General features: G+C 42.2%; 1 protein-coding gene across 2 annotated transcripts in view; it reads left to right on the top strand.

Moving 5' to 3' along the window:
* The first annotated feature begins 13,467 nt into the window (after positions 1-13,467).
* The window catches only part of SALL3 (spalt like transcription factor 3), a 23,997-nt gene continuing 9,923 nt past the window's right edge, over positions 13,468-27,541 (top strand). For both annotated transcript variants that reach the window (XM_071736297.1, XM_071736296.1), the window contains exon 1: positions 13,468-15,275. In XM_071736297.1, coding sequence (XP_071592398.1) covers positions 15,197-15,275 — 79 coding nt within the window. In that variant the 5' untranslated portion in view covers positions 13,468-15,196. The remainder of the gene's footprint in view (positions 15,276-27,541) is intronic.

Here is a 27,541-nt window from a genome sequence, read left to right as displayed (position 1 = left end):
TATGTGCCCAGCTGATGTGTAAACCGCATCAGGCAGAAACGTTGTGTCTTCATTTGTCATCCAAAATCAGCAAGCAGCTTTCTAGATGCTTGGAACAGATGAAAGCTATGGCATCTGAATACAAAATAGGTAGTATCACAGCTCCTTGTGAGAGGGGTACAAGAACTGAGGTCACCATCATAGTAAAGAATGCCCTGACAGCACTGAGCTTTATAAGGAAACACCTGTTTTTCAAAGCAAGATATTTTTTGTGAAATTAAATCTGGCTTGACACATCATAATTAAACCACATGGTTCTGATGGAGAGTTACCTGACAGAAAAATTCTCCTTTGAAATCCAGGCATCCTAGGCTCCCAAGAGCACAGACAGGATTTCTATTCACCCCAGGGAGCTTTGGTTCCCTTACTGCCCAACTCCTAAATAGTCATGTCTGAAGTCCTTTTGTGTGTTTTCCTTGCTATCCCTCTACTAGAAATGGAGGCCTCTGTAACTAATACCTTACAGGGGAATTCTGAAACATGATGCTTTTTCAGGTGAGTGGTTTGATGATGCCCTTCCTTAAACAAGCAGGAAATAAACAATGCTCAACTAAGTTTGCATACTTTTGTAGAATACAAAAGAAAACAAATCCACAAATCCACATTTCACTCAAGGCAATTAGTTTTGCTAGTGGCTAGGCTCTAGTGGATTTCTGAATCTTTTCTTGAAAAGGATCTGATTAAAACTTATGACTCATTATTATCTTCTAATACAATCTTTTCAGGTGGTCCACCTGGAAACTCTGGTATCAGCTCTTGAGCCTAGACTCAAATTCTGGTACTCTAGGAGGCCTTGTTAAATCGCTTCAGATAACATGCTCAGCAATGCACAGCCCAAAATTGCATGGTCTATGAAATTAATTCATATTAAATGGTTGCTTTAATACCAAATGAAAAAAGTAATTCGTCCTCCTCCTTCCCCTCCTCAGACTTTCTCATGCACGACTGAAGTTTCACTTAACTAAATCATCTTGGGGATATATGGGGGGAGGGGAATAATTAATTCATGCTATTTGCTCTTCATGTGTCAACGACCAATTAGTAATCAAAAATGCACTTGAATAGTAGGAAAGATTTCTTTATTCAGTGAGAATTATAAAGTAGCAAATTTCCAGAGGAACTAAAAAATATGCAAGTCATGACAAAGTATTGATTGTGTAATAATGTGATGTCAACAGCACAGAATAATCATGTTTGCAGGTGGGAGCTTTACATTCATTATACAACAAAGATCTTACTGTGAAAATGAAAATATAAATCGAGCAGTATGTATTTCTAGAAAATAAAACATTATTCACATTCTGGTACTCATCTTCTACATAGTGATAAAGCATTATGATTTCTCTCCTGGAGTAACTAATGAAAGAAGAAAAATTCAGTGTTTGGAATTAAATCTGATGTGGATGACATTTAAGGTCACGAAAGGCAATCTTAGTTGCACTGAAATCTTTTAATCTTATTTGCAGATTATTCCATCAGTGGCTCCCTGGAGCTGCAAAAGGATTTTATTCTCATATCTTTATTATTTATTTGAATGTTGAAAATGTAACATATTGTAAATTGCTCCTAATTTTGAAAAGTACTTTCTTGTCTGAACATCATAGCATTTGCAAAGCTACAGGAGTACTGACTCAGAAATATACCTGGGCAAATTCAATAGTGGCATACAAAGTGACTGGATATAATTAGGTAAGGAAATTACTTTAGGGGGTGAGGTACATAATCATACTTAAGTGTGATTCAACAGATGTTCAAAATTACTGTAACTTGCACCAATCTGAGGTAACAGCCCAATCTTATTCTATGTTATATCAGGATGCAATTCCCATTTAAATCAGCAAGTCCAAATAATTGGGGATGTCCGACTACCGAATTTTTTAAGCAGGAATATATCTGGCCCTGTGCAAAAACTGTGGCAAATTAGAGGGGTGTTCTTATGGTTTTCCTTATCATGGTCATCAGTTTTTGTACACTGTTATGTATCCTACAAAACTCCTGGATTTCATTACCTCCAGTACTAAATTTCACATTCAACAACTGAATTCAGGACAGCTTTCCCATCAGACTGAGAAGCCAGCTCAGGAACACTTTACTGACTGGACTAACACATTGAAGGCCCAGTTTGTGTATCCAGCCAGCCCAAGTGTGAGCTCTTGTCTTCACCTGGCCTGGAATGAGTTTTCTCAGCAAAGATGTATCAACAAAATCAAAGCCTTTTTCTTACTGTTTTTAGTTACCTCCATTCACCTAAAGGTATGATTCTGCATTAAGCTGAAGAGTGTATCTCTCCCGTGAATTACAAGAAGCCCCTAACATTTGAGTGATTTTATCTTGCGTGCTCAACGTAATACTGGAAAATCCCACCACAAAGACAATCTGAACCTGTTTTCCAAGCACTCCCCTACACACCCCAGTCTGCATATAAAGGCATTTCATGTGGGTTTGAAAATACTTTGGAAAGACACTAGAGGGTAAGGGACAAATAATCAAATGGTGACAGCAGAATTTCAGTGATGAGGCTAAGGATGGGCAGATTCCAGTGATTAGCCATGGCAGAAGTTCTCTGAGTAGATATTTCAGTCAACTAACAGCAAGCTTTCCAGCAGCCCCTCTTCCTTGGTCTGGTCCTCCCTAAGGAGGAAAAGCCAGTGCAGAAACCACACTGGGCTTTTCCATTACTGTTGTATAACCTGGAAGCCAGACAAAGCTGCAGGAGTCTTTGACATTAGTAGCAGCACCTGTAGGTAGGATCCCTCTGTCTCAGGCCACTTCTCCCTGAAAGCAATCTGCAAATGAGCCTAGTACTGTGTTCTCTCACTACCTACTTTTACACATTTCTTGTAGGACAATCTGATTCGTTTATTTCCTGGCCACTGCGTATCTATCTCTGGTAGGTATTTGTAAAAACCTGTAAAATTGTAAAACCCTTGTGCATAGGTATTTATAAAGTACCAATCACATGCAATTGTGCCTAATGACTGACATTAACATGATGCAACTAATGCAAGAGGCAATGCAGAACACATATGTGGAACCACCCTGCCTATCCTATTTTTGACCATTAAAATAACGTGGATCTTTAGTACATTAAAATAATGCAACAAGACTATTTAATGTGCAGGCATGTCAGTATCTTCCAGCAAGGCTTACAAGAGGGCTGTGGGATTTTTTCCTCAAAAGCTAACCTCTTTTGTCAACCAGCACTTTGGTGATAAAATAAGAGGACTACTTCCAGTGCTCATTGCAGGGGAGAATGGTGAAGCTGAGCTCTTCCTTACCTGTCAGGACTCCCTGGCTTCACAGCATGGTACTGTCCATCCCCAGGCAATGGCCATCTTGCATCAATAGTTAATGTCCAGTACCTGCAAGACAGGAGAGTGTCAGCCACAATCTGTGCTCTGGGAAATGGTGAAGCTCAACAACCACCCTTGTGTTGCAGTTATGTGATCAGCCTTGTGTTGCAGGCAGGATTTGACACACAGGAAGACTTGAAGGACAACACCATTGTGACAGGAGTCCCTCCTTCCCCTGTGCAGCTTCCCTTTCCTAGTCTCCTCCACAGTTAAATAGAACTAAGGTTATTTGAAAGATAATAACTTGCATTGGGTTATATGGGGCTGATCTATTAAATGAAAATGTTGTTGATACAACTTGCTAATGGAATCAAAGAATGGGAAGCAGATGAGAGGAAGCACCAGAGTTATACAGATGTAATCCACATTTGCCCAGTGAACAGAAGGACACGTGTGCCACCAGACAGCTTCCTGACTTTCAATACATCTGTAGCATTGATCTGTACCAAGTGCTTCAGAGGAATATCAGAAACTCTACTGACGCTGACTGTGAAATTACCTACATGGTAATTTCATGGATTTTTTTTTTTCTAACCATAACTAATCAGTGGCTGGTCTACAACCTTCTGGTTCAGCTCCCCTGTGCTTGTGTATATTCTGTTCTTCTCTAGCCTAAACTGTGCATATAATACATTAAGTATTTGTAAATTTATCAGAAACCTATCTAATGGATTGAATTAATTTAATGCAGTGTCTCCAAGAGTCAGATTCTGTATTTGGAAACTCTCCATGTCACACATAAGGTAGATGCATTTGTTTTCTTTGAGAGCAAACAAAAAAATATTCTTGAACCAGAAATCTGCTGCTGTGGGGAAAGTGTCTCTTTCAACTATGGATACTCCTCTACACCTGATAGAGGAGCACACAGCATAGTTGCAACTGACTACTTAGATTCTTAAGATAATTTTTGTGAGGAGATATGCATGCTTGGATGTTACTTTGAAATCAAGCCCTGTGTCCATGAGAGAGAGAACAGAGGTGTACTACTTTTCAGATCCATATGGATGTACCTGTACAGCTCTGTGTACAACTGTTAAATATCCATATATATGTACACCCATGCAGATACATACAAAACTGGTGCATTCAGTAAATAGATTTCAAACTGGGAAATAAAACTCTTCCTTTATTCTCACAAAGGGGGGCAAGAAAAGATTCTGCAATATCATTCCTGTTAGCAGACAGATACAGGCGAGGTGATAGATAAATTGATTTTGATCAAAGTAATAGCAGGGTTTTTTCTGAAAAGGACAAAATGATGAGTTTGAAGCATTATTGCACTGTTTAAGTAAATGCTTGTATCGCAAAGGTGATGCTTTATAAATTTTGTCTGAGCCCCCTCCACTATCACCATCACCACCGTTTTATACCTTTCAGTGGTGAAAAAAAATCAGGGTAGAATTTTTCCTCTTTTGTTTTTTTTATTTCATTTTATTAACGGCATGTCCAAAGAGCAACACTGCCCTTTCAGACATTAGCTTAGTGCCAGTTTATACATGGAAGCTTTTCATACAAACTGATGTTTCATTCTACATTCAAAGAAGAAAAGTTTTAAATAGGATCCATGCATCTGATATATCTAAATCTTCCAGTATCTTTTTCTATTACTTAGAGTCTAAAGATTTTTTTAAAGAAACAAAGTTTGCATAACTCTATATGTAAAATAAAGGCTGTAATTTTTCTTTTCCTAACTTAAATTAACTCAGTGATAACATTTCTGAAACACTTCTTTTTTTCACACAGTCACACACTAGCCTTTTCTCTCTCTGTCCATGTAATCTCCTGTCCCATCATCTCGTTTTCACCTTTTTGCCCTTACCACTATTCTCTTACCACTCAAGTGGCTCAGTCTCTCCTATCTGTTTTCCCAAACTGCTCTTTTTCTTCCTTTTAATAGTGCTTCTTTACCAAGTATTCATTAAAGACTGTGCTTTCTGTTCTTTCTCCTGTTTCTCTACACATCTCCAAGCAATTCTAACCCAGGCTACACAACATGAACAACCACACATAACAGAAGATACTCCTGCATGTTGAATACTTAATTTGTGAAAATTCACAAGTTATGGAAAAAGCAAAATGGCAATTTTTTTTTTTTTTTTTTTCAGTTTCCTCTGGCCAATACTGTCTTTCAAAGACTCTAAGTCAGCAGAAACCCCCACCTTCAAGAGCCTTAGCACATACTTAGAGCTTTATCCTGTTTCTGTAGTGCATGACATAATGGTTTACATTGAAAGGCCAACATACTTATCTTGAGATTTGACGATCTTCCTCAGTGTGGACTTCAGAATTTAAATGTTTCCATGCTTCCTTATCTAACACTCTTTCTTATCTAACTTATCTAACACTATCTTTCTCACATTCCTGTTATTTATATGGGTGTGCAGTCAGAGTGGTTTAGCCAAAATCATTTATGGAAATGTATGCTGCTTGGTTTTCAAAAAGATTGTATTTCAGCTATCCTTATTTCAGATCACAGTGCATGGGCTATCATATAAAACTTGCAGATACTCAGAAATAAAAGCAAGTCAGCTAGCCCTGGTAGTAAAGGTGGTATCTCTATCACAAACTGTAAAAATACTCCATGAGAGCATGAAAACACATACAAGTTTTGCAAACTATATAAGCATTTTTTAAAACCTTTGCATTTGAAAATATCAGACATTCTTTCTAAAGGGAAGCTAGAGTAACACAGAGAAGCTGTTTCCCAATCAGGTGCTGCCTGTACTTAAGCAGCGTAATCTAATTTGCAAGTAGGTGACCTATATGTCTGGACATACCTGATTATTTATTCAACTAATCAAATTATATTGTGTTATTTGACGATAGGATGTACACAGTGCTGACACGATGTTATTTTTTTGTCACTAGATAAGGGGAATTGATCCTAATCTATATTAGTTTTGTTAGTGATCAGCTCTTACACCTAGACCTACCAAGGGAAGCATGAATACGTTTTGTGAAGTTCAATAGCACATATATCATAAGGTCATAGTAAAGACACGCATTGTTGAACAAAACTTTGGTGATCAACTTTTGTTGACCAACTTTTTTCACATCCCAGTAGTTTAAGTAGTTTTAAGGCTGAAAGCATCCTCCTGCCCCTCTCCCACAGCCAGCATGATATACTTTGCCATTTCCATTTCTTCATTTTTTATTCTTCTGTCATCATCTGCTTTTAGGAAGAGACCACTGCATTTTATACTGCATCTGCTGGGAAGGCTTGTCTCTTTCTATGCCCAAAAGCACTGAAATCTCAAGAATACCGAATACCCTCTGTTCTCCTGTGAGCACTTGCAATGCCAGTTTTATAGTTAATTTCAAGTCATGTGTCATAACCCACACAAAAGTCTGAGGGTTTGGATTTTTTGTTTGTTTGGGTTTTCGCTTGTTTGGTTTGTTGGGTTGGTTTGGTTTTAATTGATTGATTTTATCCCCTAACAGTATGTACTGCAAAGGTCAGTGAACAGTCCTGAGATACCTACTAGGAGTGAGGGGCTCACTCAGAGGGGTGTGTCTGTGTGACCTGATTAGGAGCGGCGAATACGGCCTCAACCGATCTTGATATTATCACATCCTTCACCTCTCTCTCTCTCTCTTTTTTTTGGTTTGTTTGTTTGGTTTTTTTGTTTTGGTTTTTTGTTGTTGTTGTTGTTGTCTTGGTTTTTTGTTTGGTTTTTTTTTTTTCGATGACCCGGTAGGTTATTTCAGTGGGGAGGAAGAGCGGAGAGAGAGGGAGCTGAGGACTTATTGGGAAGGAATAAAGCTTTTAAAAAGATGTTATTCCGAGCCGCTCGCAGAGCGAGCGAAGCCTCCCGAGAAGGGATAGGAATACAGTGACAGTAATTGTTGATGCTGTTGCTCCTACCACGGGGGGCTCTGGCGGGAGAAGGGAGACCGAGGGAAGGGCAGGCGCCTGATCTCGACTTCCAGTGTTGAAGCAGCCGGGTCTCCCCCTTGCAACCTCCGGCACGCTTCCTGCGCCACCACCGCGGGTGGGAGCTCCGCCGCCCCAGCGCATCGCGGCCGCCGCCTGCGGCACATCCATCCCCCGGCCCCTCTGCCCCACGGAAAGGCCCGTGGGGGAGCGACGTCTCGGCGGCTGCCCGGGAACAAGCTGCCGAAGGGGAGCGAGGCGAAATCTGACAAGTCGGGAGAAGTTGGCGGCAGCGGAGCGGGGCCCCGGGTGGCGGCGGGAGTGTCACAAAGCCGGCAGCCCCCAAGAGACACCGGGCGCCCCGGAGAATCGTGTGGCCGGGCAGCGGAAACCTTCGCCACACGCGTGTCTGAGACGGGCCGGGGGCTACAGCCGCCACCGCGGCGCTTCGGAGCATCGCGGGAAGCGGCAGCATCTCGGCGGCGGGTCCCGGCGCGGCTACCATCGGCCCGGCACAGCCCGGCACAGCTCCCGGCAGCGGGTTCGGCGCCCGCGGTGCGGCTCGTCCTCTGGCGCTGCTGCCGCTTGCTGGGCTTTGCCCGGCGCTGACCCCCGCCCCGTTTTTGCCCCAAAGGGTGCCCGTAGTAGAGAGCACATTCTACTCCGCTAGACGGATTAAATAAAATTTTAGCTGCCGTAGACGCTTTCACCCTTTTCCTTCTCTGCCCCCGCCTCCTCTTCTTGCCTGAAAAGCACAAACTTGCGCTGAAATGGCACCTCGGGTTGAATGCGAGTCTAACCAGCCCATTAAATACGATCAACATACCGTTTGCATGCAATGAAACCTTTCCCAGTCCTGATTGCTCCAAAGGGCAATCACGTCCTACCTCCCACCTTCCCAATCTTCATTCTCACAGTGTACACACGTTTGTAATTACTGGTGATTGCACTAATGCAACACTGAGCAAAAGCACGCTGGTGCTATAGAGAGGGGAGGCAAAGGAAATACCGCTAATTTAAAGCAACATCATGTGAATTATCCTCCTCTTTTTCTACACCACCCTATAGATATTGCATGTTAGCCATTAAGCCGCACATCAGTGGCTCGTCTCATAGTCTGTTTGGTTTTTTTTTTCCCTTGGGTTTTGTTTTGGGTTTTGGGGGTTTCTTTGTTTTTGTTTTTAAACTAATCACCAGGTGATATGGAAATAAGCGCTGGGTTTCCTCTCTGGCGAAAGGAGAGAAAGTGAGAAGACGACTTGTTAGTCCTGACTTTAACCAAGGAAAATGATGCCTGATACCCTGCCTGCCGTGATTGCTTCTTACATAACTCTCTGTATTCACCGCAGACCGCTTAGCTCGGAGAGGGGGGTAGGGAGGGGGGAGCCCGTATATAATATGCCGGGCCTTCTCTGAACTAGATTCCCCTCCTTCAGGTGCTTCGAAGAGTCATCATTGACTTCGATGATCATCTTTTGGTTTCTTTTGAAAGACGCTGAACGGTCTTTTTCTTATCTTTTTTTTTTTTTTTTTTTTTTTTTTTTTTTTTTTTTAATTTGTTCAGATGACATTCCCTGTTCCGCTCGCCCCCGCCCCCGCGGCATGCACACACACACACTCTCACACCCCTTTTCTTTTCATCGTCAGCAAATAAAGATTAGGTGGGCAGATTATAGAAAGCGTTTTCAGTCCTGTGCTGATCTTTATTCCAGAGCCTTTGTGATTATATTGATGATGATGATGGTCAAGTGGACAGTTTGATTTTTGTGTTTGGAGCTAGTTATAAAGAATCAATATTATATCAAGGGGTAACTTTCGTGATAAAGGACTTTAACCACTCTGGCTATTCATCATAAGTCTGTAGCAAGCAGATAGGTCAAAAGAAATTATATTGCACTAAAGAGTGTGTCTTCTTATCTCTGCTATACCAGGGGAATAAGGGACAAGCCGATCGATACAGTAGCTGCTGTATACTTCTTGCAATTATCAATAGCTGATTTCGTCTTTTGAGGCCTGCATCTATTAATACAAACTAATAATAATCTTCTGAGCATATCCGTAGCCAAGGGGATGAGAGTTTTTTATACGTAATGGCACTATTTATATATAGTTAGTGAACAATGTTACTTCTTTTGAGTGTGCTTGTCTGTGTGCGATGTATATATATACATACACACACACAAGTACATTTAATATTAATCTCACTTGTCATTTTTGGAAGCATACAGATTTTTGCAAAGGGGCTAGAAGCACTGATATTATACGCACGCTGTATTCCTTCCTACATGTACTTCCTAGAGTATGTGCTGACAGACGTGTGTTGCAATGCAAATATAGAAGTTTAATATATGCAGCACCTATATATTTATATGTATGCATGACCCGTATGTATAAGCTTGAGTATATTTTACCTTGATAATATCCCCACAACTATGAGTATTACAAATATTCCACTAAGTATTTAAAATTGTTGGTTAAATTAATGTATTATATGTTAGATTAAAGAATTTAAGTGGGTGGTAATTGGAGTTGGCTAAGTGTAAACATAGCTTTTGTGTATAGGAATCGATGTTTACTTAGATCCAAGGGTGGCTGATACTAAATAAAAAGGAAAAATAACTTAAATATTTCAGGCAAAACGTTTAAGCACGGCTTTGCTGTGGACTAGCTCTATAAAACTCGTGGTGGGGCTAGTTGCTTCCCACAAAAAAAAAAAAAAAAAAAAAAAAAAAAAAAAAAAAAAAAAAAGTAATAGAAAAGAAACATCTTTATAATTGACATTTGACATGCTGTTTGGGTTAGGCTGTGGTAGACCAAGCACAGATTTCCCTCTGATGGAAACATTTATCATCGTGATTGCTGCAGAGTGGCAGGTGGTGTTATCAATTACCTCTTCTTACCAATAATAATATTAGTATGGTAATATCTTTGCTCATGTGAGAACGAATTAGCGGTCAGTTGTTGCAGCTTTAAACAGACAAAATTGTGCTGGATTTAACCCCAGTATCCTCAAACAAAAGTTGTGGTGCAGAAGATGCTACTTCAGCTTGCCAGAAAGAGTAGGAAATTAGAGAAATAAAACCCAAATAGTTGCACACCCATTCGAATAAGGCTGATGAACAAAATAGTAACTATAAAAGGCAGTAGAGGAATTGCACAAAAACTTCAGAGCCACCTTATCCTCATGTTGGTAACTTTGATGTCAATCTTCTGGACAACCTTTCTGGAGGTTTTTATCAACTTTGAATAAGGAAAAAAAATTAAGCAAATGCCTAACTAGGTATCACATTATTATAAAAAATAAAGTACTAGTTGGTAAACAGTATTATTAAGCAGGCAGAATAATCAAGTGTCTCCTCTGACTATCAAAGCAACATCGCAGAAGAAGAAGATAATTACCAAATTATATTTAATTACGGAGAGAAAAATAACTTTTACTTCCCAGCCCCGGTAAAATGTTTCAGTGGATCCGCCAGGCACAGCGAGGGGGAGGCGAGTGAGTGCGGTTTGCGCAGGGACACGCGTGACGGGGAGGCCGCGTCCCTCGCTCTTCTGCGCGCACCTACCGGAGTGGTTCCGCAGATTTACGCGGCTAAGCTATATTTACCCCTCCCGCAGTGACCGTGTTTTTCGCAGCCTAACTTCAGCGAATGCATAATATTTTTACTTTTATTTTTCTCCCTCGAGTCAGGAAGATTAATTAGAAGGTCCGTGGAAAACTTTAAGTGTAACGGGGAGCCGCGGGGGGAGACGGGGGCTGGTGGAGAAGCGTATCACTTCATAACTTTCCACTAGCCTCCCGAGCCCTCTGTACTGTCAAGGTTTTCCACACAGCTCGGGTAGAAAGTTTCCTCCGGCGATGTGAGCCGGTCCCCGAGGTACGTCCAGGAGGTGCCCGCCTGAGACGGGTTCGGCGGCGCGTCCCCAACGGGGGAGGGGGAAGGGAGGGGAGCGGCCACGCCGCCCGGCAACTTGCTTAGCGACCCCCGCGCATCGCGGCGAGTTTTCTCTCCAAAAGAAAAAGTGGAAAGGAGACCGGTGCAAGAGAAAAGAAACCATAAAGTATACCACTTGTAACCCTAGAACATGTTAATGTCAAGAGATACAAATCTGGTAATTATGCCTTTCTTGCCTGTTGTGCTCTCCATTGTTCATCAAACATTAAGGACGGGATTATTTAATTTTCCACTTAAAGATTACTTCACGTTCCGCAAAGTAATTTTATTTTTCAATAATTTTACCTGTCAAAAAGGAGAAAAGTTTTGGATTTAAAATGCTGTAGATAAGCTGCCTTCCTGTTTTTGTTTTAACACATCGCATTACAAGGAAGCCACTTTTAAAACGCTTTTCAAGAAATCGTCTGATGCTGAGATAACTACTAGGCTCTGAGCAATAGAAAACGCCAAAGTCTCAGGGGGCTGAGGGGGGGTGGGGGGAGATGTTGCCTGAGCAACAGCAACAAATCTTTTTAAAAAAATGACTGGATGAAAATCGAGATATTTCTGGTACACCGCAATTGGGAGAAAAATGACTGGGCAACGCTGAAGTGTGTCCGCTCCCATTCCAGGCAAATGCTTCTGTCATAGGGGGTAGCCGAGCCCTTCATCTAAAGCAAGTCGGAGAAATGCACCTCTTTGCTTTTGAAGGAAAAGCCCTCACCCTTGCTCCCCACTCGTGGCTGCGGTGCTGAGGATTACTTGAACGCCCGCAGACGCTCGCTTTCACCTGCACTCTGCCTACAATATAACGCAGCATATACGCACACGCGCGCTTAATGTGTTCTTCGTGTGTGCCGGGTGCAATAAATCCCCGTTTCTGACGAAAAAACCAAACAAACAAACAAACCACAACAACAAAAAAGCACCATACTCAATTAATGGGCTCGTCCCCTCCCACTTCATATTAGAAAACTACATCAGATTTCAGTCATCACGATCGTCTCCAGATATTTGAAACGAGATGCTCTCAGTGACCAAACTTCCAGCAAGGACGGATGCATTGGGAGAAGATGCATTAGAATTTATAGATAGTAAACAAGTTTTGTAATTATAAAGCAGACAATCATTGCAAGTGGTCTCGTGTACACATCTCGCTAAACGAAGGAAAGAAACATACACTCGTCTAATACCTAAAAGGTACTGACTGGCATTTCAGAGTTGTTTCCCTTAAGGGTCGTGCCCGTTTCTAACGAACACCTGCACCACAGAAATCGCTGATGGTATGCATGTCAGGAGTGGCCTGAACTGTCGCGTCTAACTTTATTTGGTTTGCCTATCAACGTAGAAGCGGAGAATAAACCCAAAGCCCAGAGACACTGTATCATAACGCGCGAGATAAAGCGAGCTATCAGCAGGAAAAGTTTACACAGAGTAGGCTCCCAAAGAAGCCGGGGTTAGTGTGTTTTAAGGACTAGCGCTGGATTACACGGGCCGGAGTGGGGGTATTAGGAGGAAATCCCTTTCACTTATCCCCGGCCCCATACGCGGAGCTGCCCGCCCCCGCACCGCGCTCGGCAAGGTGGGCTGCGCCTCCGCGCCCCGGCGATGACCGACGCAGAGGCCGCTCGGCCAAGCACTGCACGGGGCGGGGGGAAGACAGGGAGAGCAGCGCACAGGGAGCGGTCTGCAGCTAACAGTTGGGGAAAAAAAGAAAAAAAAAAAAAGAAAAAAGTCAGCACCCCCCACACACACCCAGCCTAAAACAGCGAAGGGGGTTGCAGGAATCGCCAGAGGAGCCCACAGCCCCCGAAGCACACAAGCGCGGACCCTGCGCGGTACGGCGCGGTGCGGCGCGGTGCGGCGCGACGGCGATCGGCGACAGTGGGGTACATCCTAGCGGCGGCTCCCTGCCATGGGAGCGGGCTGGCCGCGCTCCCCGCCCGCCCCGGCGCAAGGGGAGGCGGGCAGGGACGGCGGCGGGAAGCGGCAACTCGCGGAGACGGTGGCCGGGGCGCTGGAGCTGGTGCGTGGCGGCGGGGCCGCCGCCTCCCCCGGGTACGGACTGGGCGGTGGGGGATGTGAGGCGACGGGACGGGGAGGGGGAGGCTCGGCCTGGCTCCCCGGCAACTTGTAATGCGATAGAGGGGAAAGCGGGAGGGGGGGAAGTCTTTTCCCCCTCCCCCATTCACTTTTACAAAAAAAAAAAAAAAAAAAAAAGAGGGGGGTGGGGGCTGGGAGAAAAGCCGCTGTTGTGAAAAGGTGCGTGCAGAGAGGGAGGCTCGGAGGCGCCGGAGAGCTGATCGGGCTACGGGACTGAGGGCAGCCCCGGCGGCAGCCCCGGCAGCGCGGCACGGGAGGCGGAGGAGGAGGAGGAGAGTAGGAGGAGCTGTGTGACCCGCACCGCTCCCAAACTTGAAAGTTTATCTGCCCGAAATCAACAGCGGCCGCGGTGCGCGCATCGCTCCTCGGCACGGAGCGGAGGCATCGACCGGACGAGCCATCGCGCAAGGAGCGGCTGCCGGCGCCGCTGCGAGGGAGACAGAGCAGGGGAGGGGGTATCACCTCTGCGACAACAACAACAGCCACCCCCCACCCTCCAAATCTGGGAGAGGATCGATACTATTTGCTGAAGACCAAAGCTCTCATCGGCGCGCACGCGAGACCGCTGTCATTAGCTACCGGGACAAACGACTGAGCCGGGAAGGGGGAGGGGGGGGAGAGAGTGAGGAGTGTCACAAAAAGTCATTACAACCTGAGAGAGAGAGGGAGAAAGAAAAAAAACTTCCTACCAATGGACAACAGGAAGTGACCACCACCACCAACGGGGAGTCTCTGCTTGGAGAAAGAAGCTGCAAGACAAAGAAGAAGGAAGGAGAGGTGAAAGACAAAACTGCCCAAGGTCTGCTGCGTGTGCGTGCGTGCGCTTTCGAAAGAGGAGAGAACAAAAGTCAGCCGCGAAGGAGAGACAGAAGGAGCGACCGAAAAGGAGACAGGATGGAGCAAGAGCTAAAGACAGGCATGTGAAATCAAGGAGAAAGAAGGGCAGAGCAACACACGCACCGAAAAGAGGGGAGAAGAAAAAGCATACGCAAAAGTTTATTTTCTTCCTGCGAAGAAATTACTCACATAGAAATCGGATGCCTTTCAGACCAATTTCTGGGGAAGGAGAGACCAAGAAAGAAGAGGGCGCAGAGTGATGTGAAGGAAGAAAGAAGTAAGAAAGAGAAAAGAAAGCAAAGAGAGCAGAAGAAAGCAGAGCAAAAGAAACTGAGAGCCGGAGAGGGAGGGGGGAGAAAGAAAGACAGAAGAGCGAAGATGGTGACCTCCCCCAGCACGTGAACCTTGCACATATGTTGTGTAAAGTGTGTGCAAAACAGAGCCCTTCTGCGTGGTGCGTGTGTTTCTCTGCCACCGCCGCCGCTGCCGCCGCCACGGTCGGTGCCTCTCGCAGGCGGCGCTGCCGGTGCCGGGGAGACGCATCATTTGGCGGAGCGAAGCGGCTAATTGCGGAGCCCCGTCCTTCATTTACATATGCAGCCTGAGTCCGCTGGAGTCGCGCCAATCCGCGCTTGCCCCCAGCACCATTAATCTCCATGCATTATTCACAGTCATAATTACAGAGCCCCATGCGCGCTCCGCGCAGCCGCCCCAGCCCGCCGCGCACACCCCACTGCACCGCGCACACCCCGCCCTGCTAATCCCCCACTCGCTCACCCGCTCAGTCCCAGTTTGGTTGGCTGGTTAGCGTTGCTTTTTTCTTTTTTTTTTTTTTTTTTCTTTTTTTTTTTTTTTTTATGTTTGTTTTGCCTTTTTGTTGTTGTTGTTGCCTTTTCTGTTCTTGTTGATTTGGTTTGGTTTGCAACTCGACTTTTATTTGCGAACAGTTATTTCCAGCCCCCCCTCTTCCCTCGTTCCCAATTTCTCCCCCCTTTCCACCTCCACGTCGCTGATGCCTCTGCAAAAAACAGAGTCAAGACGGCTCAGTTAGCAGCATGTCTCGTCGAAAGCAAGCGAAACCCCAGCATCTCAAATCGGATGAAGAGCTGCAAGCGGAGGTAGTTTCTGAGCACGGTAAGGACGCCCGGCGCCTCTTTCTCCTTTTGTGAGTGTGTTTCAGATGGAGATAGGTGGATTTATGGTGATGGTGAACATGGGAGCGCAATTACTCTGCAGCGGGAGAATGGGAATTAGAGCAGCTGGGGGAAGAGGCAGCGGAACTGAGAAGTTAGCAGTTTAGCCAAGTTTCTGCAGCCCACCCCCTGACTAACCATCTCTCCCAGCAGCTCACCACTGGCCTCCAGAGCGCTTTTATCGCGGCTGGGCTTCAGCGGCTAAGCTCGGCCCTCCCTCTCCACTCACCCGGGCTCGGGCAGCTGCGTGAGGGGACACCCCAGACCAGCGCCTGCCTCCTCTCTTTTGATCTCCCTCTATTTTTTTAGGTACCACTTTCCCCCCCTTCCTCCCTAGTTCCCTCACCTCCCTCCCCCCGCATCCTCCCGCAGGAGGCTCCGAGCGTGCAGGAGCCATGTTCTCCTCGCCCCGCCGGCAGGAAAGTTGGGGCGGCCAGGGCCGGGGGGCGGGCTTAGAGGTGCCCCACGGGCTGGGGGCTGCCGAGCCCCGGGACGCTCCCCCGGGGCAGCCCCCATTGCTGCTGGTGCCGAGGGCTCCCCCGTCGCCCCGGGCCTCCGGTCACAGGCTCCGAGAGAAGCCGCGTTCCTCGGCAGACCGCTTGGCTTCGGACGGCCCCGGCCGCTGCGCCCCGTTTGCCCTGGCAGCCGCCAGGGGAATGGGGGGACCGTGGCTTGGTCGCAGGAAGGGGACCCCGGTAGGAGCGGGCAGGGCCTCTCGGGTGCTCAGGGGCGGCGGAGTTTATCTCATTATTCTCGAGAAGGTTGAGCAGCAGCCCTTCGCCTCCTTCTCTTCGCTGCTGCGACGGTAATTATTATCAGTGGTAGGTGACAAGAAGTGCCACGACCGCCACCGGCCCCTGTCGCGCCGGCTGCAGGCAGTGGGGAAGGAAAGGTTATTTTTTTCACCCATCCGCCATTCTTTACTCCCTCCCCACACGCAGGCACACACACGCTTGCTTTTATGCATCTGGGCTGCCCAGACTGCTACTGAACAAGTGTCCAAAACTGCAAAGATTTGGACTATAACCACTCCTTGTTTCCACTTCGCTGTAATTTTTTTTTCCTGAGAAAAGGGCTGCAGGGTTTTTTTTTTTCCTCTCTTTCTTTTTCTTTTTTATTCTTCCCCCTCCCCCCCCCCCCCCCCCCCAGTTTTAATTTCCTTAGTAGTCCATTTTACTAGTCGTTTTAGTGTGCAAAGGCATGCCACAGCCTATATTCACTTTTGCTGGGCTAAGTTGAGAGCTTCCACTTAAAAGTTTTTCTCTTCCTCTTTGCTTAGACCCCATTGCTTTCATAGTTTCTCACATAACTAAGTGGCAGCCCTAATGTTTTCTGCTTTCTGTGAAGGCCCCTTGCTCCACTGTTTTATGCCCTCTCCCTTGGAAAAGAAAAAAAAAAAGTCATTCTCCTGCTTCAAAACTGTAATGACTTAAGTTTTATCTGAGGGGACAGAAAGGCAGTAATGTTGAAGTCTGATGAGGATTTTGACTATTGTATCTGAACTTTACAGCCCTGAAGCTTAAGGCAGCGTGAATCCACTTCATCAGGTTAAAACATCTGTCATACTGGCAAATCGTTAAGCCTCCTGCTCCTTCCCAGGGTATTTGGGGAGCAAGGGAGTGAGTGAGTCTCACACTGTCCAGGGCTGCTATGGGGACTATTGCCACTGGTCCAGGAAATCCCACTTGGATGTTTACAATAACAGACACACAGAGAAATGCTTCCTTCTGTCACAGCAAAGAAGCAAAGCAGTACATTTTCAGAATTTTTTTCCTTAGGAAACAGTGGTCATATAAAATAAATTAATATAGGCAAGCAGGTGAGAATTAGTATTTTATTATGTGAACAAGATTTGTTGAGCCTAGTCTCTTTTGGGGTGAGTTCTAGGTCTAATAATTTATCACTAGCATTATAAACTTTTACATGCTCTGAATCCATTTTGGTGCAGAAAAATAAAACTCCACTACTTCATTATGGCACTCTTTGGCAAGTTAATATAATGAAAAAAATTGTTAAACTAGGTTTTTGTGGGTTTTTTTGTGAATCTTATCTATGTAGCCATGTCACCCGAGATTAGAACAAGAGATATGCTAAAAAGAAACGCTTGCATATGGTGGGTAGATTAAGGACAAAGAATCTTTTTGTCATGGAAATGTTTTTTTTTTTTTTTTCCTTTTTTGGGGGGTTTTGTTTTGTTTACTTCATCACATAGAATTTCTCACACTTGGTTTGTTTTGTATTGCCCTCAATGACTACATGATCAAATGAATGGATTTATTTCTGCCGAATGAGAAAGACAGTCTTTCCATCAAAAGGACTACATTGCAACCCAGTGAGGAATTTTAAAGCGTTATTATTGTGGTCCCTGAATAGCACCAAATCGGCTTTCACAGCAGCCCTAAAATGCAACAACGTAAATACTTTGCAGCCTTAGAAGGCTGTTATCAAAATGTGCTGTGTTTCCTTTTATTAAAACATATATTAATTAGTAGAGTGAAACTCCTCACAGTTAAGCCAAAGTAGTGCTGTTGGTTTTGCTCTTTCATATGAGAAATGTGAACAAGGTAGAGACAGGCTACACGACTAGAGGGCTATCTAGTGCACATTAGTGTAATGTAAATCATTTACACGTTGTATTAGGAAGCCTAACCACTGCTATAGTGAAAGCAGTTTTACAGGCCAGATACACTGAGCACTCCAGATCTCGTGAATTTAAAAACTTCTTGTCAAGTCAGTGATCTTTATTTCTGTTCACAGCTGTAATCAAGATATTTCTATGGTTCCTGAGCATATTTTGCAACAGGCTAAAAATAGTCTGCACTGTGCAAGAATATTTGTCAATTTTAGAAAGCAAACTTTTAAGCAGTTTTAATAAACTGTTTAAGCAGAATTACACACGTATCCTTTTCACTAATTTGGCTGTTTATCATCAAAGGTAGAAGCTGCTGTTAACACAAGATTAAGCAAATTAAGCTTATTATTTATTTAATGAAATCATGTTTAGTATCACCTCAAAATAGATTTTATTAAGTGAAGCATTTAAAAATTAACATCCCATAGACATAATGCATGAAGTGATGGGACACAGTAGTAGAGAAAAGCCTGGCAGCTTGGGGAGCAGAATGGAAGATAAACATTAGGCCGGGTTTTAAGTTGCCTGGTCTCACCATAACTTTTGTGCTAACGTTACAGCAGCAGTTTTAGAATCAGAACAAATAATACTGTTGCCAGCTTGGGCTCCAGCGTAACACATGCATTCTAACGGGGCGATGGCATGATGCTGAGAAGCTGTGGGATATCTGAAGATAATAAGCCATGTCATCAGATACAGATGTACACTCAAAATCATTTGAAATTATTTATCAAAAGTGAAATGCTAAAAATAGATTTTTAAACAATTTTCAAAGGAGATGTTAGCAAAGAGCTGGTGATACAGTATTTGAATAATTGCACTGTAGAAGAGTGAACAAAATATACCTGTTAAATAACAAAAAACACTTTGAGGTTACTAAATTAGAAGATACAATGGCAATAATTTAAAAACAGCAGCAAAAGGATTCAAATGACTGCCTGTAGAATACAGTAATCTCAGTTTCTCCATAGATATAAAGCATTGTAACAGCTGAAATTGCATTTCTAATACACTTCTCTAATGCAACAGATTATAAACGAATTAGCATTATAGACACAGTGTACGTGTACATGCTTTGGTTCTGATTAATTTTTATATTAAACCACAGATACAGCATTTCTATTTTTAAAGTAGGGATAGTAAAAGAGGGGGTTTTTTTGTAATGCTGAAAAGTGTGCTTTGTAATGCTTAGAAAAAAGCAAGTGAGCTTCTGGTAAGGGTGATGACAAATGATGCTCTGGAGTTTTTAATGTGAAGTTTCTTGCAAATATTTATCATTGTTTAGGCTGAGGTGGAAGGGATACCTTGTAGTGAACTGTGACAGTTTTCTAATGTACCCTTTGCATAATTTTTTTAAGTACTGGATGTGTTTTTGCTCCCACTCTTTGATACACACTCTGAACTAGAAGACTTTTTTCATCCTGGTAAGGTGGGATAGGGCAGTGCAGTTTTGAGCAGTTTGTGAGTGCCTGCTGTTTTCTTCTGTGCTGTGCACACCGGCATCCATGTGCACTACTACAGCAACAGCATAGTTCATATGGAGCAGCCAGATTGACGCTGTAAAGGGCAAAAAACACACTTTGGAGGGACATCCCTACCCACGAAGTAGAGGTTATTCCACATCTGTTAGACACTATTGCCTTTAAAACTTGAGAAGTCACAAGCAGCTGTCAGTGAACATAAAACTGAGGTGACTTTTGCAAATGTTTGTTCTGAGGCAACTGTAAGAGACAGCTTTTTGTTCTGAAAAATAAAGGCCAAATAAGTATTGCCATAAATTGTCTCTAGGGTAAGAAATTGTAATTGAAACTTTAGATAAATAGTTCTGCTATTATAATAGAGACTTAACATTCAAACTGTGTAACATCTGTATTTGTGTAATTTTTAAAATCTTAGGGTTTGAACTGTGTTAGCAATAGGAAAATATTACTAACGAGGAAACTACAAGGATCAATGAGTTTCCTGATATAACAACGAATGTAGACAAGAATGAGTCAGATTTTATGTGGTGGTCCTGGTCTTGAGGAAGTGTTTCCATCTCCTAAGGAGATTAGTGTTCTTTTTTCAGAGTGGGAGCTAGGAAATTTTGAAAGGTTTGGCTTAAATTCTGTGAAAATAAACTAACAATATGCATACATCTAGCTGTTGAAAATTACTTCACCTTGCCTAAGAAAGAGGAAAACATGAAATTAAAAAAATGGGTGGCATTTAAAAAAAAAAAAAAAAAAAAAAAAAAAAAAAAAAAAAGGAGTAAAAATAAAGAAATAAATAATGTGCATTAGTGCCATTTCTGAAAAACAGTTTGAGTCCTGGGAAGATTTTCTGGATATCTTTCCTTCATTTCATTTGTCAACTGCCAAGCCAGGACAAGCATATCTGTTGAGTATACATCAGTCAGGACATGAGTCAATCACTTTTGCTGATAATACACCAGGTCTGGCATGACATTCAAATAGTTATGTACTGAGGTATTTTCCAAAATAACGAATGTAAAAATAATTTCTTCCATAGTACTGATCTGTAAAATGAGAGTAGTTTGCTCTATTTTTTTTTTCAGAGGAAGCCTGAGTAAATCTGGCTACAGCAGTAAATTTTAATTGTACATTTTAGCGTAAAGGGCCAAAATCCTGTTTCTTTAGCCTCCTAAAATTTCTCACTAAAGCTAGTGACGGTTTTCCATTAATTGAAAGAAAAAAAAAAAGAATTTAGACCAATGTATACTTTTAGGAGCTGGGTCAGTTATAGTGCCTTTGGACATAGAATACATTTCTTTTTACCAAGGAAAAACCCTTCAAAACTTGCAAAGCCAGAAAAATACTTGTTTAGAAGGGTGACAGAAAACTATAATGAAACATATTTTTTTAAATCTTTTAAGCTGAGAAGTGAAAAGATAGAGGTCTGAAGAGTGAGGTCTTTAATATTTCCTTACTGGTGGTTAAGCTACAGTGAGCACACACGAGCAACAGTTATTATGAAGAAAGCTCTTTAAAACGAGCCCTTCTGAAACTCTCATTGCCAGTGTCGCACACTGGCTCCCCCCCTCCAACCTCCCCGGATTTGAACCGCTGGAAAAATAAATGTTTCAACTTTTATCCCAAAGGGAGCTGGGCACACCCAAGTGTTTGGGGAGGTTGTTGACCTCCCCCAGGAGCTGCCGTCTGTCGGGCCGGGCCGGGTGGGTGCTGGGTGGGCGAGTGGGTGGGCGCTGCCCTGTGTGGTCGGTGTCGCAGCGGGCTGCAGGCTCAGGAGCTGAGGCTGCAGCCGGGGAGCGGGAAGGTGGGGTTTCGGAGTTGCCAGCAAGCTTCCCCAGGAGTCTTCCCTGAGGGTGGGTAGTTAGAAGTGCTTTGACAAGGCTTGCTGATTTAACCTTTGCCTGCTTTGCCCTGCCAGGGGTGGCCACTAGATGTCAAGCTCATAATACAATTAGTACATCTGTGCAGTTGACCTTGGCAGCACGGCTTACCACTGTTCTGTTAAGTGTTAACACTGAATTTGAGTGTTAACTAGAGATCCCTGTGAGTTTGCTACGTGCTGTACAGCTTATCAAATGCCCATCTAGTTCAGCACAAGTGTTTACAGTTCTTAAATAGGGAAAAAGGTTTCCTTTTGTAAAGCCCAGTTTTTTGAGCTGCTTAATTAACCCTGCAGGAGCCACAGTATTTTTGTTTCAGTGGATGAAAATCAACTCCTTCTTCGGTGTTTAAGGACATCCCTTCTATAGGAGCCATTTGATAATTGTTTTGTTTTGCTTTTTAAGGATTTAATTGATGTAGTAATGTTCCCAAAGTTGGAAATTTTGAAAGCTAATGAATTTGTTTAGATGTGTTTTGATACTCTGAGCATTATTGCAGTATATAGAATGGTAAATGAACAAAATGACTGAGCTACACAACTGGCAGCGAATCACTTCAGGTTTGTTCTTTCAAGCACTTCTGCATGGGAGTAATTTTGCTCAAAGGATTAGGGCCATTGAGTCCAGTACTTGTAAGTTCAGTTTTGAGATGCTAAGGAGATGCAGGATAGGTCCTTACGTTGGCTTCTCTTAGTGTTAGCCCCTGAACACAAATTTCTCAGCATTTCTGTGGTTGTTCAGGGTGGCCGGCTTCATTCTGCAGGATCTTAAGTTTAATAGATCTTTTCAATTTAGGAAAGCTGTGAAGAATCCAGTGTTCTGCTTCTTTCTTCAAATTTACTTGTTTTCTTTCATTATGTCTTTTACATATCAGCTATGTTAGAAGTACTGGCATCGATTTTTTTTTTATTATTTTTTTTTTTTTTTTTAGGATTCTAAATAAAGCTTGATGTGTTCCAAATAATCTTGAGTTCCTACAAACATCACCATATTTGTACATATTCTATACAACCCTAAATTAATGCACAAATGCCATAACAGCCAACCGAAGAGCTGTTAATATGATTTTGAAAAACATAGCTCAGGTCTTATTAAAGACAATACCTTGCTCAAATACTCTGAACAATTGGTGAAGCTTTCTTCTGTTCCACATTTACGTACGTGTAGAGAGGCACCAGTGTTTGAGACAAAGAAGTGCTTCAAACGCACAGATTAGAAACTGCAAATGTTTTAAACTCAGTACGGTTGGTGCCTGTGCCACAGGTGGCTGTTACTTAAAAAATTCTGAGATTTAGGCTACTGAATCGATCGAACCCAGTATGCCAGGTCAGTACCGGTTTTTGCATAGCAAGAGTGCCCTCCGCTGTTCAAATCTATACTGACAGCTTTTGTGGTCTGAGCGAAAGGACAGAAAAAATTTCTATTGAGTCTGGAATTTCTTCTACGTTGTTAAACACAGTAGGGGTCTCTATTTGTCTCCTCCTGTTTCACAGCTTGGGCTCAGTATGTGATAATTCATCTTTCTTTATGGGATTCAAAGCTATCATAAAGAGTTAAAAAGAATTAATTTGCAAGAAAATAAACCTGTTCTAGCAATTTAAGAAAACTTTCTTTAAAAGCTCTGTCAATTGTAAGAGATGATAAAGCTAAGGAAAAAGTAATACTGTTTTTCTCAAGAATCAATACATTGTTACAAGACTACTGTTTCCAAACTAGTATAATTTTGATAACTTATTTTTTTTTAATAGAATTTCTTTCTCTATTTAAATTGTCCTTCAGGAAAAATGATTTTGTGTATTCCGATGCAGAGTAGTAAATAATTGCCCTGTATCAGTGCACTATGCTCAGGGTTTTATTTATAATATTTCTTATGTAGATATATGAAAGTGGTCTAAGCTGCACTTTGAAATTATTGTTGGATTTCTATGTGAGAGCATTTTATATACTTGTCCTTATAGTTGGCAGACATTTTTTCTTTATCTGACGTTACCAAACTCAGTTGTTTCTGAAAATCTTTCAGTTTGTACAGTTTCTCAGTGAAAGGTCAGTGCATTTTTTCTTCCTGAAAGAAATTCCTACATTTAGAAACTATTAATTAAATCTCAATTATGCAGCTCTGAATGTAGAAATAACAGTAATTCGTACAACAATTTTCCGTGCTTTCATTTGTATTATTGTGTACAGTCCTAAAAGAAGCTTCAGAAAATACTTTAATCACACATTTCCTGGGTTCCTTTACAAGACACTTTTGTTTGAATGCCAACATTTTGAAAAAGGTGAAAGCCTAGATTTTATCCGTGTCTTATGAATCATACAGAATTTTATTCTATGAGAAAGAGTAACAAAATGTAATAAAATATTGCATTGTTAGAGAACGTTTTATTGTAATAGTCCTTATTCAATATAATAAAAAGGGCGCTTTCTAGGTCATTTACATGTACAGAGCTAGAAGTTACTTGAGACAAAATGAAAAGGTTCCAAAGCAAAGATAAAACACAGTGGAGTCAGCTGGGACTTTTTCCAGACTTGAAGCAGTTAGCCCTAAAAAAAGGAGGCATTTATTAAACAGTGTATATTTCAGAATTAACCTGGCTTGAATGGATTTTTAATTTCACCCTGTTTCACCACAGTAGATGGCAACATTTTTGAAGCATCCATTAAATATATTTTCCTTTGCACATCATGCAAGAGGCTTTCTTCTCACACAGAGCAGAAAGACATATGCCTGCAACAAAAATCCCAAGCTACTGAAGCCAGGCTTACAAATCCTGTGTTCATGCAGTCAGCAGCTGCAGTGATTTTTTTTCCCAGCCCTACACATTTTATGACAGTGACTGAAGGACCCACAGCAGCCTTTCAGTCTTCTCCCTTCCTCTTGGACAGCGAGAAAGCAGGCCAACACCATCCTCCCCAAAAACAAGCATTGCTCCAGTCTGAAAAGCCTGTGAGTGGTACCCTTAGTGAGGGTGGCAGAGCAAAGCCTCCTGGCCTCAACTACTTGGACCTCCTGCACTGAGTCAGCAGAGCACCTGAGCATCTCCCTTCCAAAGGGACTTTCTCAAAATATTTCTGAATTGTTGTGGGCTAATTTCAGGGCCAGTCCTCGGTGATGCAAAGTGCCAGCATTCTGGTGGAGCCGCCGCAGTTCTGCAGGTTGGTACCTGTGCAGGAGATTGCCCTGGGTACTTTTTGAGAGCTCTTGCCTGCAATTTTTCACCTGTTTTCACAGAGTAAGCTTTATGTGCTGTAATTCATCTTGCATCTGGTAGCAGCTTCAGATTAGTCTGCTAGCTGTTAGACTGCTAATGAGAAAAAGAAAGTAACTGAGAGGTTATTAGTGGCTGAGATCCTGACTGCTTGACAAAACTCCCATTCAACACCTTTTGTGTAAGAACTGTGAAATTCAACCCATGTCCATAAGATTAAGCAAGTACTCAATTAATTTCCCCAAAGTCCTTGAAAATTTTTACGGGACTACATCCTCACTGTAATAAATAAAAATGATTGTTAACTCTTCAGGAATAAGAAAAAGGAAAAGATTAAATTCTTGAGTACTTAATGGATTTAATAACTTTGTCATATGTCAGAAAATGAAAGTAAGCTGTGGTACATATGGAAAGGTGCAAATAAATGCTTTGTTTCCTATAACATGTATAAGCTGAAACTGAAAACAAAAATCAATTTGTTTCTTAATTTTTTAGCATTAAAAAATTAGTAATCTGGAGTAATGGTAAGATTTTTATATTAGTTTTTGTCACTTATAAAGTGATCAAGGCTTAAGAAACAACAAAAAATACCCTTTCATGTGGAGGTTGTATGCTTTTAAGCTTTATTCCCTGTTAAAGTTGGTAAAGACTTGCATTTCAAAAGCACTACTCAAAGGGACACAGGAAACCTCATTTGTGAAATACTGGAGCAATGTCCATGTCTCCAGTACACATATATATTAAAAAATATTTGTCAGTCTTGCTTTTTATTCCCCTCTGGAGTGCTTGTGTGGGGCAAGACCACAAAGACTGCTGTTTGCATGACTAGTTCTTAATCTTTCAATCCCATTAATTTTAGTGCTGTGTCTAATGTGAGTAAAGGCTATTCATATGAGTAGCTGTTGTTGGACTGGGCTGTCTGTTACCCTGTGAAGCATCTTAGTAGCGTCTGTTTGCTCTGCAGGAAGTAGACCATCATCTATGGCAAAGCAACATTTACTTTGGTGCCATCTCTGTCACCTGCTTGCCTTCCAGTACAGAACATTAAGCTTTGAGAGACATTTGACTTGCTTGGTTTCTTAACAAAATAATACATACGAAATGGAGAATACTGTGGTGAGGTTCTTTGTATGCCTACTTTGAAGCTAATCTGGGGGGAAAATACTCTCACCAATTCTCTAGGATTGTTCTCTAAAATAATTTTCTAAAGCAGTCCTTGAATATTTAGAGACAGATTATGAGATGAATGTTCTTGGATTGATCATTTGAAAAGGTATTCTCACTGCTGTTAAGGCTTGGGAGTCAAGGGAAGGAGGAATACAGACTGCAGATCCTCAGTTAAGACGGGCACAAGCCTGATGCCCCTGAGATAGCACAAAACTAATTGTTCATTGACAACAGCACTGAATACTGATAATGTGAGAAATACCGATACTGCTGGTACTTTTCACAAGTTGTATTTCAAATGCAAACTGCTGCTTCTTGAGTTGGTGAATTATTACTGTAGACTGGTTATTATCTGGAAATGCTGAAGAGGTCCATGTCTCTACCTTCAGGGCAGTCGGCATCAGTAGTTCAAGTTGCTGTTGGAAGCTTACGCATTATACATGCTAGTTTTGACATACATAAATCTTAAGACTGTGCTCTAGTGAAGAAAAAAAATATCAGTTGTGATTGTACATGTTCACAATTGAGCTTGGTGATCAGTGTACACTGTCTGAATTAATTAGCTTACTGGTGTTTGATCAGCTCGTTCTAGATCAGAGGACAGCCATATTTGAATGGCTACATTGCCCAAATCCATCACTAATTACTTAAATCTTTTGTGCAAGACTTGTTTACAGAACACTCTCCTGAAACAGAAAAATAGTGATATATATATGTATAAATACGTATATATATGTATATATATATATATGTATAAAGCTGGAAGAGGAGCCACAGATTGCAGCTTTTTAGAATCAAGCCCCCTTTGAAACTGTGCTGTAATAGTAGTAGTAGTTATAGTGATAGTAATAATAATAATAATAATAACAACAACAAGGGCAATAATAATAATTATTATAATAACAGGGAACTCTTATCCAGCTTGCCAAGGTTCCCTATAAACACTGAAATATCTTTCCAGTGAAAATCTGAGGAGGGATGTGGTCTGTCTGTGTGTGGTCAGTACTACTAACCAGGCAACTCAGTAGATTCTGAATAAGGACCAGAGATCAGGCCCCCTGACTGTAAAAATGTAAATCTGTAATGTAAATAAGGATTTATTTGAGTTGTCTTAGTTCAGAAAGACTCTGGAGAGAGGTGATTGTGTTGGGTGCCTCACTGCTTGTCTGTCTGTGCTCTGCATGCTTTCACTTTGCAAGAGATGAAGTACACACTAAAAATGTGGTTTGGAAGCTTGCTTTTTCACTTACTCGTTTTGGGAGGCTTCAGGTTTTTCAACATAGGCTTTAGGATTATCTGCAGCCAGTGTGCTCTTCATCTGTGGTGTATCATGTTAACTTCTGTGATATTTTTGTAGCACACTGTGATAGTTAAATTTCTACAGAAGCATGGACCGTAAGGATTAGTCTAGTATTGTCTAGTAACATCTATATATTACTGATCTTAACCCAAACAGTGTAACAAATTCAGTACTTTGTGCAGAAATCTTAAATAATATTTTACTGTTTTCAATTGCATTTTTACCCCCTTCTGGAAAGGAAAAATAGGAAGGAGGGAAAAATGCTTTAGTATTTGAATGAGAGATTTCCTTTTATCTAATAAGTACAGTAGAATTTTGTGTAAATAATATTTTAAATTAGAAAAATCCTTCAATTATTCTTTCTTAAAAGAAAATATATGTGTTTTATTTAGTGGCAAGCACTGGACATATAAATGTATAAATATATAGTGGCATCTTAAGAAATTTTGGAAGGTACAGTTTTGGAAGGTACAGGGAAATAAGTTTGAGATGTTCTAGAGGGAAAGGAAATAGTATTCAGGACACGGATTTATCACCTTTATCAGAAAAA

The sequence above is a fragment of the Heliangelus exortis genome, chromosome 2 (genome assembly GCF_036169615.1).
Source record: "Heliangelus exortis chromosome 2, bHelExo1.hap1, whole genome shotgun sequence".
Lineage (NCBI taxonomy): Eukaryota > Metazoa > Chordata > Aves > Apodiformes > Trochilidae > Heliangelus > Heliangelus exortis.
The sequence above is the reverse complement of the archived record's forward strand: the minus strand, read 5'-3'. Positions and strand labels throughout refer to the sequence as shown.